Genomic DNA, 15758 nt, shown 5'->3' on the forward strand with positions numbered 1-15758 from the left:
TATTGGAGTAAACAAAAGCAATAAAAATCTTCCCTCCACTCACCACCTAAGTAACTCTATAGTTACCTACCACTTCAACACTAACGCATGTAGCCTTTAGCCTATAGCTTGCCTGCTGTCGTACTTTGTAGTCGACCTAGACCGCATGGCCAAAATTGTACTTTTCTACTCCATCCTGTCAACTCTTCGCACTCCAAGGGTCACATTGCTGCAATATAAGGTTGACAGTGCATTAAACATTTATTCCCCCTATGTAATGCGTTCCCGGAATGTCGTCTCTGAGAACTCGTTGCTGTGGACGCAGACCCATAGCGGAGACTAGAGTGGGTAGTATGTATCGAACAACTCACTGGTGCATGACATGCGAGTCCACACCTTCAACTCGCCACTTGACCTACCCTATACTCTATAAATTTTGAACGCCATAACCTTGAAACCGCCGCGTACGTCGCTGCCTTGGCTAAACATGTTGTAGATTCATCAGATTTAGTCTGAATGGTAGGGTCGAGTCACGCTTTCTTTTCTTTTTAAATAACTGTCATCTTAGACGCCTGGATCTTCGCTACCCCGACAACCACCTGGGCACGGGTGGGTACAGTGATAGCTTCAAAATCTCTGCACATCACTTGGTGAATCTGATTTACGGAACTCTACTTTCCATTTTCAGGTGTACGGATTATGGAATACGAAATACTCAGTTATTACAGCCACTCTTCGTTGTCTGGTGCAGTTGGTACGGAGATCCAGCCCGCTTTCCGTCATTCCTTCCCCTGCATAACATCTCAAACCTCTTCAAGGTTAGCAGGAACTGTTCAGAGTCATCACCTGAACTATTCAAGTATGGATCACATCACCTGGCTTGGTATATTTGCGGTTAGGCGATGAATCGGGTAGCAACTTGTAAGACAGCCTGGTTCCTGAGGGCTACCTAGTACCTGGGTAACTGCCTAGACAAACTGGTCTGTAATGAGTTAATCGGGTTTTTTTGCTGAGACTTCGGATACCTCTGCTGCGGCTGGCTGGATACTATACCTGAGACATCAACACCTTCTGCCCCGGCAACCTTAACAGCCCGTTGTATGTAACCTCTGGGCTACGTATCTAGTATGGTGTACCGGAGTACACCGGAATTGAAGAGTGCCAATTTTCACCAGGGCTGTTTCTTGCTGTCAGTGCACATTTCACCGGGCGATGATCTGCTTAGATCCCAAGGTTTCAAGTGGTGTCATCACGAAACAAAACGTCTCCATATAACAAGGTTATATTGCCTTTTCAAACACTTGACCCCGGGACGTTGAATTGATCCTTTCGTAGGAGACATGCAATCTGAATAGCAAGATCTCGGTATCAATAGATTGATTTAACCAGGACATGTTAAGAATGAATATGGCTGGAGCTCACCCGAGGCTACCTGGGTAGTGCTTCGTATATGTTGAGATATGTAGGTTCCAACTGGAGAGTTCAATTTTTGGTTTTTTTTTTTTCTTCCAGCATTGTCCGGTCCCACCCTAGTGACCATATTTGTCAAGAGATAGAAGAAAATATTGCAACTCCAGCTTTAAGTGTTCAAAATTGATATGGATAATTGCCCCAGTGGAGCTAGATCATGCAAGTGAAAACCACGAGCTTATCTCTTATCTCTTATCTCTTATCGATCACCACTAGTCCCGATAAAGTAACCTCCGCCCAAATTTTCTGCGCCTTCAGTAATAATGTTCATCACGGAGCACAGCGACTAGCTCTAACACCACAGCTCAACTGTATTCAAGTCGATCACGGAAGCGCAAAATCAGCATCCAATTCCACACAGAGCCATGGGTCCACCCCAATTTAGGAAGCGTCGCCGTGAAGGGTACAATGTCGACGTGAAGCTTGTCGAGATCTACGAGGATCTCGCCAGCGAAAAGGACGATATCCGGATTAAGGCAGCTCAGAGCCTCATATCACAATTCACACCCGACCAAACTCCGACCGATGAGCAGATCAAGAAGGTCCTGCAGCGTCTTTTCCGCGGACTCTGCAGTAGCCGCAAGGCTGCTCGAATTGGATTCTCCATTGCTTTGACTGAGATGTTGACGCAGGTCTTTACAACTAAAAGAGAGTCTTCGGAGGTTGTCTTGACGGATGCGCTTAAGATTTGGGAGTCTCAGACTCATGCTACCGACGGCGAGTCGGGACAGGTTAGTGATCATCAGAGTCATCAATACACGAATTGAATATGGACTGATTGAAAATGTTGAACAGGAACAACGTGATCACTACTTTGGTCGTCTATTTGGTGCGGAAGCTATCATCAAGTCCTTCGTCCTTTTCCAGCCCTCCGTTCCCTTTATTGAATGGACCAAGGTCCTCGACCTCATCTTCGAGCTCGCCCAGAAGAAGCCATGGCTCCGCGAAGAATGCGGTTGGATCATTTATCGTGCTGTCTTTGACCTCTCCGCGCGCAATATGGACTTCAAGTTTATCAAGGCTGCCTTGGAATGCATGGTTTCTTATGACATTGCTCGGTCGCCCGAGGGCGTTGCTATCTGGCTGGCTGCGAAGGACATGTTCCCTGGGGCGAAGTTCCCCAGCGACGTCTGGAAACATGATGATCCTCTGGATAAGAAGGAGCGCAGTAGTCTGTCCAAGATTATGAAGGAGTCTTCTACCGGTGAACAGCAGGGCGAGAGCAAGTCATCCGGAGTGTGGAATTCCAAACTTCACTTTGCCTGGGATGCGGTTATTTCGCGTCTTAGCGATGCATCGGAAGAGGACAGCTCTAAATCAAAAAAATCCAAGTCAAATCGTTTGTCATTCACGGATTTCTGGAGAGAGGTGGTTGACAGTAGGTCACAAATTATTCTGAAATTTGCGTGAATACAACTGATTGATATTTCTACAGATGGTCTATTTGCTGCGGCGTCATCGGACGAGCGAAAATATTGGGGTTTCCTCCTCTTCAACAAAGTTCTCAACGAGGGAGCTTCGCAACAGGCGTCTCAAGTATTTACAAAGAACCTTGTTCGCTGTCTGACAAACCAACTTGCTGTTCAGGACAGATACTTGCACAAAATGGCCGTGAAGGCTTCCAAGGCAATTCAAGCTCGTGTTTCCAAGGAGCCCTCATTCGCTGCAGCCGCGGTCTGTGGACTGATGGGAACTGGTGGTGCTGTCAACTTCGACCAGGTCACGAAGACAAAGACTATCGAGAAGATCGTAGCCGATGCAGACAGTGACTCCCTGAAGGAGATTGTCCCGCTATTCGAGAAGCTCATCCAAAGCCCTGGCACAGACGACGGGAAAGCTGCCGCGGCGAACCGTCAATTCATTGCCGGACTGCTTCTGTCGATTGTGCGTGCGAAAGCATCTACTGGAAACGGTACTTCGGAGGAGGACTATCAATCAATTCTAGAGCAGATTCTGTCCACATACGTGCGATTTGCATACTTTAAGAGCAGCGCTGGCTCTATTGCCCCAGAACCAGCCCTTTCTGAGGCAACACAAGAGTTGTTGCGAAACCGGATCAATTCTGCATTGAACAGTCTCCTTGCATCACAGAAATATGCGGCGACAATCCCGTACGCGGTTGTGCGACAGATTCGTGACGCAGCGAAGTCAGAAGAGTTTGGCAAATTCATCATTAATATCGATGACAAGCTGCAGGAGTCTGTCAAGACGGCCTTCAAAGCGCTGAAAAAGCTGTCCAGCAAAGTAAGGCTTCTGCAACTTTTGAACTTTATATACTTGCTGACCCTTCTATAGGAAAAGAGTGGAGAGAATAGCAGCATTGCTGCCTTCAAGCTCCTCTACTCTATGACTCTTCTGCAGATATACAACGGTGATGCTGATGCCGTCTCTATGCTTGACGAGCTAGACTTTTGCTATACAAAGTTCCTGGGTGAGGATAAGGAAGGAGATACCTCCGATGCCTCCGATGCTCTCGTTGAAATCCTGCTTAGCTTTGCATCTAAGCAATCGCAGCTGTTCCGCCGTATGAGTGAGCAGGTATTTGGCGCGTTTGCTGACCAGATGACTGAGAACGGTTTGGAGTCTTTGATTTCGGTATGTCTTTGTCACTTTCATTATCTTTTGATGTAAGCTAACTCACTTTCTAGATTCTCGAGGCCAAGGAAAGTCTCGCTGGTCAGCAGGAGATGTTCGATAATCAGGATGATGACGATGATGACGAGGAAGATGATGATGGTGACGAGGACGCGGAGATGATTGATGTCGACGAAGACGACAGCGACATCGAAGTCCTCGAAGTAGACGATGCCGAAGAGTCCTCAGACGAAGAGGAAGACTCAGACACAGAAGAAGATACAGCCGAAGTGGCCGAATTCGAAGCCAAGCTCGCTGCCGCACTTGGCACCCACCGGGCCGATGAAGACGCCGACGCAATGGAATCCGACTCAGACGCTGACATGAACGACGACGAGATGGATGCTGTCGACGCCCAACTAGCCAACGTCTTCCGCGCCCGCCGCGACGCCGTCTCCCAAAACAAAGACAAGAAGGGAGCACGCGAGAACATGGTAAACTTCAAGAACAGAGTCTTAGACCTGATCGAGATCTTCGTGAAAAAGTGCCACTCGCGCGTCCTAGCCCTAGATCTAATCCTCCCCCTCCTCCGCCTCGCGCGTCGCTCAAGCGCAAAGCAAATCGCCAACAAAGCCAACGCCGTGCTCCGCGAATACACAAAGCTATGCAAGGGCAACGCAATCCCCAAGATCGACGACGAGGTCGGCGCAGAGCCTGTCTGGGAACTTCTGCGTGCTATCCATAGCGAAGCGTGCCATAGTGGCCCGCCTGCTCATGCTTCTGCTTCTAGTCAGGCCAGTCTGCTTGTTGTGAAGATTTTGATTGCGCAGGATAAGGATGCTATTGATGGCGTTGTGGATGTTTATGGTGCTACGAGGAAGGGTCAGCTTCGTAGTGCCAAGTGTCATGTTCAGCCGTCTTTCTTTACTGATTGGAATAATTGGTGTGTTTCGGCTAGCAAGGCGCTGAAGAATTGATTTGACGGCCTGCCTAGGCTGTGGATTTAAATGTGGATTCGGATTTTGTTAGTTTTAGATTTTGGAATGAATATTATGTGATGAATATCCATGGATCGCTGGTTAAACTTCGTCTTGAAAAGTGTCACGACCGTTAAGAATTACCTGGATTATTCTAAGCCCTAGATATGGGTTTATGTTCAGCATCTGGAATTGATCCCTGCCTACCTAGGTATTCTTAAAAAGGAGGGGGCAGCTGGGAGTCAGGGTGAAAGCATAGAGCCGGAAAGTGAGGGTAGAGTGATAAAGACAACGACACAGCGACGTACATGGGCTCTCCTACCCTGGCCATCATTGTATTCAATAAGGCCTCTGGCGTACAAAGCTACAGGCTTACAACGCTTCACTTTTATTTTCATTATTTCCTTCTTCAACCTCGAATCACTGACTCAAGAACTGATGAAAAAAAGAAAAATCCATAAAATGGAAATATATGTGCCAAAGAATCCGCCTGCCAAAGACCCGAAAGCCGTTGGACGACCTGATCATCCACGTAGTGCAATGTGGAGACCGAGTCGTGGTTAAACTGCATACTTGAGCGCAGCCACCCAAACAAGGTAAGTATGAAGAAGAAAAAAAAGAGAGGAAGGGAAATTTGGGGGAGCGGCTTATATAGGGGAGGCGCTCGCTAAGCGAGAATTCCACACCGCTTTCTGTTGATGAGTCAATGCAAGGGGTGACTCAGGTTACACTTTATTGGCTGGATTGGAGAATGGCTGTAAGTCTACACTCGACTAGGCAAGGCCTCATTCTAAGGGAGATACCTCTCTTGAACCTACCGCATAGTTAAATGAATTGACGTTTCTGTCAGTAGTAAAAAAATAAGTGGACCAAGGCGGTTAACCCTCTTAGAATATCTCACACATTTAAATTGGATATCGTACTTAGGAGTTAAAAAAACCAGGGCAAAAAAAGAAACGTCAGCTGTAGGATTCGAACCTACGCCCCCGAAAGGATTTGATTTCGAGTCAAACGCCTTAACCACTCGGCCAAACTGACTTCAATGAAATTTAAAGGCGCTTATTAGCTATATCAATGGGCATTGCAATACATCTCATACCGTTCTCTTCTAGTTAGATATCCAAGGTTGATGATGACCATTGATGCTACTTTCTACTTGCCTAAGTAGATTATATCTGTAGACGCTATATGTGGTCCTGGTCAAATTCAACTCGAAAGTAAATTCGGAACAGCTCTAAAGGTTTCAAGGTTTTGGTAATTATTACCTAGATATTTCAAGAAACAAGATGGATCTCTCGTTCTTCCACAACATCAGCTACATTGTGTGGTTTTCTTACTTCCAGGGCTGCATTCTAAGACTTCCAATGTAGGTAGGTACTCAGGCTGTGATTGTTCCAAGGTTGAGATATGAAGTCGTAGTCAATGGATAGCACCTGCCTACGTACCTAGGAGCGGGATACATTCAACATTAATATGGCGTTTTTATTCACATAACAGTATCTAGTTACAGGAAACCCTGGATTATGTAGTCCTGGAGGGAAACACACACCACATAGGCAAGCTATATATAAGAAGGAACATATCCATTAGGCTACATAGGAGCACCATGATAAATTGCATATAGTATTAGATAGCTACCTAAGACACAGGGCGTTAATGGACCTCAGGTCACACTACCCAGGTGCCGGAGGCCCACGGGTGCTTGCAACCTCCCAAGGTTGAGAGGTTTGAAGTAAAGATTCATGAATAATTTCGATGGATCACAAAAAAATCCCTTAATTAAGATTCAAATTATTCTTTGACTGCTAGGTAGGTTCAGCTTGCCAAGCAAATTTCAATAATGATACACAGCATGTGGCTAAACTAACAGTAGAACATGGAATAGCTCACCTGAGCAGGCAGCACTAGAGGTAGCTGTAGATCGGCCACCTAGAGGACCCTACGTAGCGGATATTCAGCTTGGGCCGGAAGTAACAAATCTCAATTTTGCTGACTAGATATACCGTGGAAATGAAGATGCCATATTCAGAATTATATTCGTGGTACCTTTCAAGTAATGAAGAGGAAGCCATAACTTAGAATCCCCTAATATAGCGGTGCTGGGTAGTCTCTTCCAACACCTCCAATTTCATCCCAACCTCGATAGGCCCCTCACTCCGTGGTGCACTGAGCATTCCAAAGCAAGGCTTGAACTTGATTCCCTCATCGACCCGCCGATACGAAACAAGCATATCCCACGGCTGTTTCTTGTGCTTAGTCGCCGTGTCCGGATCAACATTTGGCACCTGGCACCGCGTACACCGAGCCACAATATCCAAGACCAAAGGAGTCTGCTCGTTCTTTTCGGACCCACTGATCTGGACGAGCTTCCACGAATCCTCAATCCAAGGTGTTTGGCCTCGGACAATGATATTAGGCCGGAACCGCTCGATGGTAATTGGATCCACGCCCACACCGCGCAGACGGGAGTTAAGTTCAGCCAGGGAAGCCTCCGATGCGATGAGAATGGGGAAAACATCCGGGAAGCCGGTTGACTGTACACGGCCCAGAATATGCGCGGCTCCATTTCCTTTCAGAGTACGTGGAGTTGGGCCTTTGTAAACAAGAGCGACAGGGCAGCCCAGAAATGCAGAGAAGGGAGCATTGACTTCTTCATTGTAGATGTACCCGTCTGTGTCTGTATCCCATATTTTCACAGCAGCCACGGTGGTATTTTCAGCCAACCATTCTGGTGAGGGGTGAGCCGGGATAGAGACTGTTTTCAATGTTGAATCGTCGGCGTCAAAGCTGGTCGGGATGGTGATTACCAGGTCTTGACCATCGGCACTTAGGCTTGTGTTTATAAGAGTCATGTATTGGATTTGGCGGATAGTGAGGAACTCGTGTGTTGAGGCATCGACTATCATCCACTGTCTGTCTAGATCGAGACCATGTTCTTTCAGCGTGGTTTGCCTTACTTCAAACCCGCGGCATGACTTTATCGGGTACACGCGCAAAGAGACTATATTACTTGATTGAGCTGGGCGCCTGTTCCAGAGGCGTAGGCGCGATGATAGGCCTGTTGATTGCGTGATTTTGCTGTTCCATTGGAGTCGAAAGAACAGTATAATTGGAAGGAGCAATATTACACCTAGGGCGAGGATTGAAAATATAGGATCTCTGTCAAGCATGGCTCAGGCTCAGGATTAATTCGAATTATTCCAAAGCTGATAAATTCTTGTAGTGGGAACCTTGGAACCTTGAAGAGTCAGAGGTAGATGGATCATACACAGTAGTTGAGTAACTGGACATTCTAGACCAGGGTTACTAAGCTTTTTTCTTCGGAAGTTTTCCGAGGAGCCACGCGAGCTAGAAAAGAGCTAAGAAACTGTAATTTGTTCGGAAAAAGAGGAAAGTGGGTCGTGGACTTGTTAATACCATGAGAAGTACGAAGTAGATGATGAGTTATTTTGCTGCACGAAATTTCTTGATTCTACCCAGTACTATATTTGCTAGCCGTAGTCCTGTCCATTGAGCAAAAAAAAGATACCAGACGATTGCCCTTGACTGCGCTAAGCTGGAGATGTAAGTTAAAGGGAAATAACACAAAATGCCAAACATTCAAAAGATAACTTGAAACTATTCAAACCAGATGTAAACGCCATGCGCTTGAAAATGTGATAAATGCCAGTATATGAGCTCAGGAGGCCACCTGGACAGAGAAGATGAAGACTATATCTCGAGAAGACGGTCCAACGATCATGTAGCGTGCTTCTCATCAACCCAACATGTTGCCATAGTCTTCATCAAGGCCAGCGCTATCTTCCGACCCCGCTCGATTGCGGCCTCCTCCGGACTGGCGGGAACGTGTAGAAAGAGAACATTGCGATCTTGATCCTGCAGCTGGGCCAAGGACAAGCTGGTATAGTATATAAAATCACAAAGATAATGGCCCGCATCATGAGAGAGACGGATATCCAGGTCTGGCGGTGCAAAGGCTTTCCACGTCTGTAGGAAGTGCTCATTTGGTGGATAAGGTGTGATAGCTGACCCTTTCTCTTCTGCTTTCGTGCTTCCTGGGGTCAATATAGGAGGTAAGCCCATCTCCTTCCAAATTTTTTCACCATCTTCATATCCTAGCTCGCCGTTGATATCCGTGATGTTATAATCGTCCCGATGGGCTTGCACCTCGACAGAATAGTATGGCCGCGCCGATGCGATGCCGATATGGATCACAAGATCGGGTCGGCGTCCACCATGAGTATCGGCAAACTGAGTTAGAATCTCCGGGAGAGTTGATCGCACAGCTGAATACGCAACTGGGATAGAGGATGGATGCACGTGGATGTAGACACTGCGTTCGAACAGGCCACTTTCGGTCTTGGAGGTATACGTGAACAAGGGAGGAAGGGCAGATGCGACCAAATACGAAGCATTGACTGCATTAGTCTTGAATGGCTTTAAATTAAAGAGAGGTGTCAGTTGGATCGATCTCAACCCTGGATGACTGATCACGTACCCCGAACCCTGTAACCAGCACGGATAGTGCAGGCAGTGGATGGGCTGGAGTTCTGGTGGAGTTTAGGGATTTAACGGTAACCCCGTAATCACCCATATTTAGCACAGAGGATAAATTTTAAAAGATCCCGATCAAGTTAAAAGGAGTGTAAACTAGTTATTTCTACGTTGTTCATGGAGGAGAAGAGGAAGACAGCAAATGCGGGGTCTTGGCGCGCAGATCAGCACCGTTCTACAGATATTTGAGGATGAGGTTGCCTATAGTCTAGTATTCTAGTAAATGCGTACCTAATACAATGAAGGATCATACGAGATGGATTTATATCAATATAGAGTGTTTCACGACGAAGGTAATACGGAGATATACGCATCGACTAAGTAGGACTTGGTATACGACGTTTATACGATACATTTGGAATCTCACGTTGATTGGTCTGCTTAGTCTCAAACAAGTGGAGCATCTGATGGACACTCCTTAGTAATACCTAATTGGGAAAGGATCGACCACTCGGCTACAGTTTGCGCATTTTATGCTTTGATATCTAAACATACGAAGTCCACACTGGGGTACAACCACCGTATATCGTACTCCACATGAGTTAATCGCAGAACTCAAGCCAATTTTGGTTCAGATTAACGCAATGTCAGCCCCTTTCAACTTGGTTCTCCTGGTTGGACGGAGAATTTACCTTGCCTGGTTGATTTCTAGAAGTTCTTGCACATGTGTTCTCCAACACCCTTATAAGTATCTTTCGCTTTCCTTGACATCTTAAATTAAATCCATTTCTTTCCTTTCCTTAGTTATGGCTATTCTTGATAAGTTATTTCAAGTTCCTTACCTGGTCCAGGGTGTATGCATTGGTTTCGTGGTACTATTCATTGCAAGTTTCTGGGACGACATCTCCGATGAAATTCCCTTCACCCAAGTACCCTTGGTGGGTAAGAGCTGGTGGGATTTCTCTAATAAGAAGGCCAAGCTACGTTTCACCAGGGCTGCTCGTGGGTTGATTGCAGAGGGGTTTGCAAAGGTGAGGACAGAAGTGCCATTAGGCGGCATACATAGATGCTGACTTTGAACAGGCCAATGTCTTTCAGGTCATGGCTGCATCCAGGCCCTTGATCTTGCTGCATCCAAAATATATTGAGGAGATTAAGAGCCACCCCCACCTGGACTTTGACGGCGCAACCCGCAAGGTAAATTGCCCAAATACAAATGTACCGTATCGCCCTTTAACGACAATCTAGACCTTTTTCGATGACCGTGTTGCCGGATTTGAAGCATTCCATCCGGCTGGGGCAGGTCAGATTGTACAAGATTTGGTGCGAATCAAGCTGACCCAAGCACTTGGTATGTGGAGGTTCCGACGGAGTAGTTGATGGCTTCACAGTTTTCTCATTGTGATATTTAGGTGCCCTAACTACTCCACTTTCAGCGGAGACTGCTTTGATACTCAAACAAACATTTCCTCCCTCAGAAAGTAGGTTGTGAATGATCCATGTCCACGCAAATATGCAAATATGCAAATATGCTCAGGTGCTGACCACGCTGTTTAAAGAATGGGAATCATGCCACTTTTCCCGCACAGTCCCATTGATCGTGGCTCGACTATCAACCCTCGTTTTCATGGGCAATGATATCTGCCGTAACCAAGAATGGCTTAACGTTGCAGTGAACTATACCACCGATGCCTTCATGTCTGCCCGCGAGTTGCGAATGTGGCCGTCCGTCCTCCGCCCTTATGTGCACTGGTTCATGCCATCGATGAAGAAGCTCCGCAATCATCTGTCCACTGCCCGTTCCATTGTCAGCGATGAGATTGAGAAACGTACCCTGATAAACGAGGGCAGGCTTCCTTCCCAGCATCGTACTCATCCCGATGCTCTGGATTGGATTGAAGAATTGGAGGCGAAGAACCCTCCAGCTCGGCCCATTGACAAGGCTCGTCTCCAAGTTTCGCTCTCGATGGCTGCTATTCACACTACATCCAACCTCATCACTAACCTCATGTATGATCTGGCGTCATATCCGGAGTTCGTTCAACCACTGCGGGAAGAGATTTGCGCTGTTCTTGCCGAGGATGGCGGTTTGAAGAGAACCAGCTTGCACAAGTTGAAGTTGATGGACAGCGTCATGAAGGAGACACAGCGCATGCACCCTGTGAGCATGAGTAAGTCTCAACACTTTCGATGTTCCAATTCCAATTACTAATTTCTACCAGCTTCCCTGAACCGTCTCGCTGTCAAAGCAATTCCTCTTTCCGATGGCACTGTGATTCCCCAGGGTGCTCAGATTGCCGTCGCCAACATTGTCAACCAAGACGAAACAATATATCCTCACGCAGCCAAATACGACGGCTTTCGCTTTTACAAAAAGCGCCAAGAGCCCGGCAATGAGCATCGTCACCAATTTGTAACGACGAGTTCCGACAGCTTCGGGTTTGGCCATGGCACCCACGCCTGTCCTGGTCGATTCTTCGCTTCTAATGAGGTCAAGATCCTGGTGATTCACATGTTGCTCAAGTACGATTGGCAGCTCAAGGACTCGAGCAATGGACGGCCCAGGAACTTTGAGATGGGAGCTGAATCTGTCCCAAGCCCCATAGTTGAGCTGCTGTTTCGGTCTCGCGAGCCGGAAGTTGATCTTTCCTGTCTTGGGGAGTGATGATCCCTTTCACTTGTTATGATGTATAGTATAACCTTGGTTTAGCGCATGCATTGGCATATTTTGTCATATGATTCTTATCATCCGGGATAAAAATGGATCGAGGCATGTCAGGGGGATAAATTATGAGTAACGCATGATGATCAGAGAAATTCAGAGATGAATAGAGAAATGAATGTTGAGATAGACTTCTACTAATGAGCTAGATGAAGCTTGGACCTTGAAGCTATGAAGCTATATAAAAGACAATACATGTAATATTACCGTATCACCAGCCAAAGACGCGACGCGTTTTCACGCGTTTCTGAACCTTTCCCGATGAAGTTATATTGGCTTCTTCTCGCCCCACGCCTCGATCATTGGACCAGCTACACCGCACAATTGTCTCTAGGGTGGTTCACTCCATCCCGTGTCTACTGCAGTTCCTACATGTTTTACAGGTTTGGGGGCCTTTGGGGGCTTGAGGCTATTTTTCCAATCAAAAGTCAACCGAAGCGATTGATATAAGAAGTTAGGAGGTTCCAAGGTCGATAAGACAAGCAGGAGGTACCTACCTAGGGAGGTAGGTATCCTGCAATAATCAGCAGATGCACTATCTCGGACATATCCTGTTATTCCCTTGCAGTTTCGTTTTTAGGGCTCGCATTCAGTACAGAGCAGCCCTGGAGTATCGAATTGATTGCTTCTTTCAAGAAACGCCTTCAAATTATAAATAGATATACATGTAGTATCTTATTCCCAGCCCCCCCCCCCCCCCCCCTCTGTACTTCACTTCGAGAACTCCGTACTATATATTTACTCCATAGTAGATTTAGCGGAGGTGTTTGTAGTCCTCGGCCGCAGCTTGCAGTAAGTAAGGTCCGACCTGCAGCTTTTCCTAGGAAAGACTCGAGAAAATCTAAACAAACAGTCTCAAGTCCAACATTCCACAAGAAACAGGATTAAAAATCAGAGAGAAAGTTCGTAGGGTTTGAGAGTAAATTTAGTTGAACACTTGAACTGGAAGTGGGCCTTATGTACTGAGTACCCGCGTCTGCTGCAACGAATGCCCAAAAGTCCAGGTACTTAGTACCCAAGAACCTTGCCCGGACCTGGCCCTTTAGCCCTTTTTCCCATTCCCTTCTGAACTTCATTTTGACTTCTACTTTCCATTTACCTCTCTCTCTTCCCCTCTCATCTTCCCTCCTCCTCCTACTCTCCACCTTTCTTCATTTCGCGATCTATTCGCAATCTATTTTCATTTGTTCTTTTTTAGGCGTTTGGGAATGACAAAGTTCCCTATGGAGTAGATCTGGTGATTCTGATTTCCAGTCGCATTCCGCAACTTGATCACGATCAACAACTTTTGATTTCCTTTGCACCTCACGTCTCTCTCGCTCAACTTCTTTCTTTTCTCATCACGACTTACGAAATTATTACGCGACTGAGCGCGCTTCTCAAGTGAAAGCCGCAACCCTTCCCCAACTTTCTCCATCCTAAATCGTCACTTTTACCGACTCTACCTCATTTCCATCTCGCATTCCTCCAAGCCCCGCACCGCCCCCAGGCGAGATTAACAGGATGGCTCCACGTCAGCTGTCCAACACGCTTCCCAAGAACTTCGTCTTTTCAGCACTAGATGAACCCACAACCCCCGAGCGACCGTCCACTAGCATAGATGTTCCGCCCCCTCTCACACGCCACTCCTTCTCGAGCGGTCGCCTGCGCATAAATCGCGTTCGAGCGGGTACCGATGTATGCGCGCGAATGGAACTGGACCGCGACCTCTTCCGGCTCCCCGTGTCGCCCGATATTCCTCTGCCTTCTATTGAAGCTCCCCCATCTCCGTTGAATCTAGGCCCGGTAGTCTCCGATGACACAATATCTGATGGTCGCTTCCTCGCTCCCCCGCATCGGCGCATGGAGTGTGTGACTCCTCCTGCACAAACTGAATTGGTTGAATCGTGCGACACGGGAAACGCGTGGCCCTCGTGGGACCAGTCGCCGCTCACAATCACACGATCTGGCTCCTCGTGCTCAAACGACTCCGATTCGTCTATCGAGTCCATTGATACATTGACTTCGCGACCTTCAGTTGGAAGTTTCACAAGCGACGAAGGCGACCATACTGAACCAAAGGAGTCCAAAGCAGGCTCCGCCGCTTCTCCTAATAAGCAGAAGGTGGAGCGCACACATTTCAAACATAAAGCTTGGTCGCAGGAAATGGATAACCATCTGTGGAATACGTACCAAATGTATCTGTCAGATCCGACAGTTACACCATTTAAGATGACCCCAGGCGCGGTTCCGCCTCTGGGAGTCACGACTCGCGTTGCGCGTGTGGCCAAATTGAACTGGCAAAAGAATATGCGTAGCACTCAGGCTGCGCCGTCTCCTCGGACTGGCTCGACTGGCTCAACTATTAAGGGCCCGCAAACTTCACGTGGTCCACGTAGGCAACCTTTCTTGACTTTGTATGATTCCCACTAACATCCGTCTCAGGTACCGTGAAACCCGTGTGGCCCAAGTCTAACAGAAAGATTCGCCAGCGTCTCAAGCTGCTGTGTGTCCGTAAATTCTCCATCACGCCGCATTATCATCGCATGATGCAGTCTCGTAGCCCGGAACCTGCTCCGCATGGTATTCCATCTTCCAGCGGAGCGTACAGCACTCGTGACCTCGGCGTATCCCTTGCTACCCCACATGAAGCTATTCGGCTCACTCAGCTCGCTGAAGAGACTGAAGAGACCGGAAGTCACTGGAAGGAGGAATCGTACAGCAACCATTCCCACGGAACTTCCCACGGAACATCTCGAGTCGAGTTGTCGAGCATTCCCCCGCGTCTTGGATCACCGTTTGCTCCATCCAGTACCTGGAGCCCTGCTAGCTCGAGTCGTCGAGTTGACGGAATTCCCCGTTCAGCTCGTCGCCAGACTTTCCATGTCCCTGCCCGTCGTTTGCGACGCACCACCCATCTGAATATGATGACCCCTCGAGACCAGGACGAAGGTTTCCCGCTCAAGTCGTCTGTCGACATTGACCCTTCTGACGAGGAAATCCGGCGCCGTCTGAGTAACTATGTCCAAGGAAACCAGCTACAGGACATTGGCAACGGTCGAGTCCGGATTCGCAGCCGCGGTGCCACAATGGGTGCTGTTGGTCCCCGAGATGTCAGCCAGTTGTTCTCTCCCCCTTACTCGTCAGCAAACGAAGAAGAGACCACGCCTGTTGCGAAGCTGGTCAACCCACTTTTGGATCCAGCCAAAGGGATCGAAGAGACCACACCTGCTACTATCCTTTTCAACCCATTGTTGAATCTGGACGGTGAAGCCATCAAACGATTGGGCTCACCATTCAAGGCTGATGGAGATTCCCAGCGCCAGGCTCCCAGACGATTCATCCGCCATGCACCCTCGTCATCAGACCCCTCATTTGGTGGTATGTTGAACCCCTTCGAAGAAGGTATCTCCGACGCCGAGCGTATCCGCCGGCAAATATTGCAGCAGAAAAACTAGCTTCAGTATCTCATCAGACATCGATCAGTTTGAGATAATTGCAACGATTCCAAAGTGCGCGAGGACTTCGCCCACTGATGACAGTTACGAACAAAGAAAACCAAA

At 47.7% G+C, this 15758-nt stretch overlaps 5 protein-coding genes across 5 annotated transcripts; 3 read left to right on the forward strand and 2 right to left on the reverse strand.

The window, feature by feature from the left end:
* Window positions 1-1814: 1814 nt before the first annotated feature.
* On the forward strand, window positions 1815-5000 carry N7495_001541 (DNA-directed DNA polymerase POL5; the record flags this gene model as incomplete). Its single annotated transcript, XM_057204211.1, has 5 exons — window positions 1815-2180; window positions 2245-2827; window positions 2885-3693; window positions 3745-4044; window positions 4098-5000. 5 exons carry the CDS (start codon window positions 1815-1817, stop codon window positions 4998-5000), a joined length of 2961 nt encoding a protein of 986 aa, XP_057068284.1.
* A 2075-nt stretch (window positions 5001-7075) lies between these two features.
* Window positions 7076-8170, reverse strand: N7495_001542 (MOSC domain-containing protein; the record flags this gene model as incomplete). The annotated part of the gene is made up of 1 exon (XM_057204212.1): window positions 7076-8170. The coding sequence occupies one exon, from the start codon at window positions 8168-8170 to the stop codon at window positions 7076-7078; it is 1095 nt and encodes a 364-aa protein (XP_057068285.1).
* A 568-nt stretch (window positions 8171-8738) lies between these two features.
* N7495_001543 (putative pyroglutamyl peptidase type I) lies at window positions 8739-9594 on the reverse strand (the record flags this gene model as incomplete). Its single annotated transcript, XM_057204213.1, has 2 exons — window positions 8739-9437; window positions 9499-9594. The coding sequence occupies 2 exons, from the start codon at window positions 9592-9594 to the stop codon at window positions 8739-8741; spliced, it is 795 nt and encodes a 264-aa protein (XP_057068286.1).
* Window positions 9595-10300: 706 nt separating this feature from the next.
* N7495_001544 (cytochrome P450) lies at window positions 10301-12159 on the forward strand (the record flags this gene model as incomplete). The annotated part of the gene is made up of 6 exons (XM_057204214.1): window positions 10301-10525; window positions 10578-10691; window positions 10743-10845; window positions 10907-10975; window positions 11054-11665; window positions 11717-12159. The coding sequence occupies 6 exons, from the start codon at window positions 10301-10303 to the stop codon at window positions 12157-12159; spliced, it is 1566 nt and encodes a 521-aa protein (XP_057068287.1).
* A 1560-nt stretch (window positions 12160-13719) lies between these two features.
* On the forward strand, window positions 13720-15653 carry N7495_001545 (uncharacterized protein; the record flags this gene model as incomplete). The annotated part of the gene is made up of 2 exons (XM_057204215.1): window positions 13720-14590; window positions 14641-15653. 2 exons carry the CDS (start codon window positions 13720-13722, stop codon window positions 15651-15653), a joined length of 1884 nt encoding a protein of 627 aa, XP_057068288.1.
* Between the last annotated feature and the right edge of the window lie 105 nt (window positions 15654-15758).

Source organism: Penicillium taxi, assembly GCF_028828555.1.
Source record: "Penicillium taxi strain IBT 34144 chromosome Unknown utg000001l_segment0_segment0, whole genome shotgun sequence".
NCBI lineage: Eukaryota > Fungi > Ascomycota > Eurotiomycetes > Eurotiales > Aspergillaceae > Penicillium > Penicillium taxi.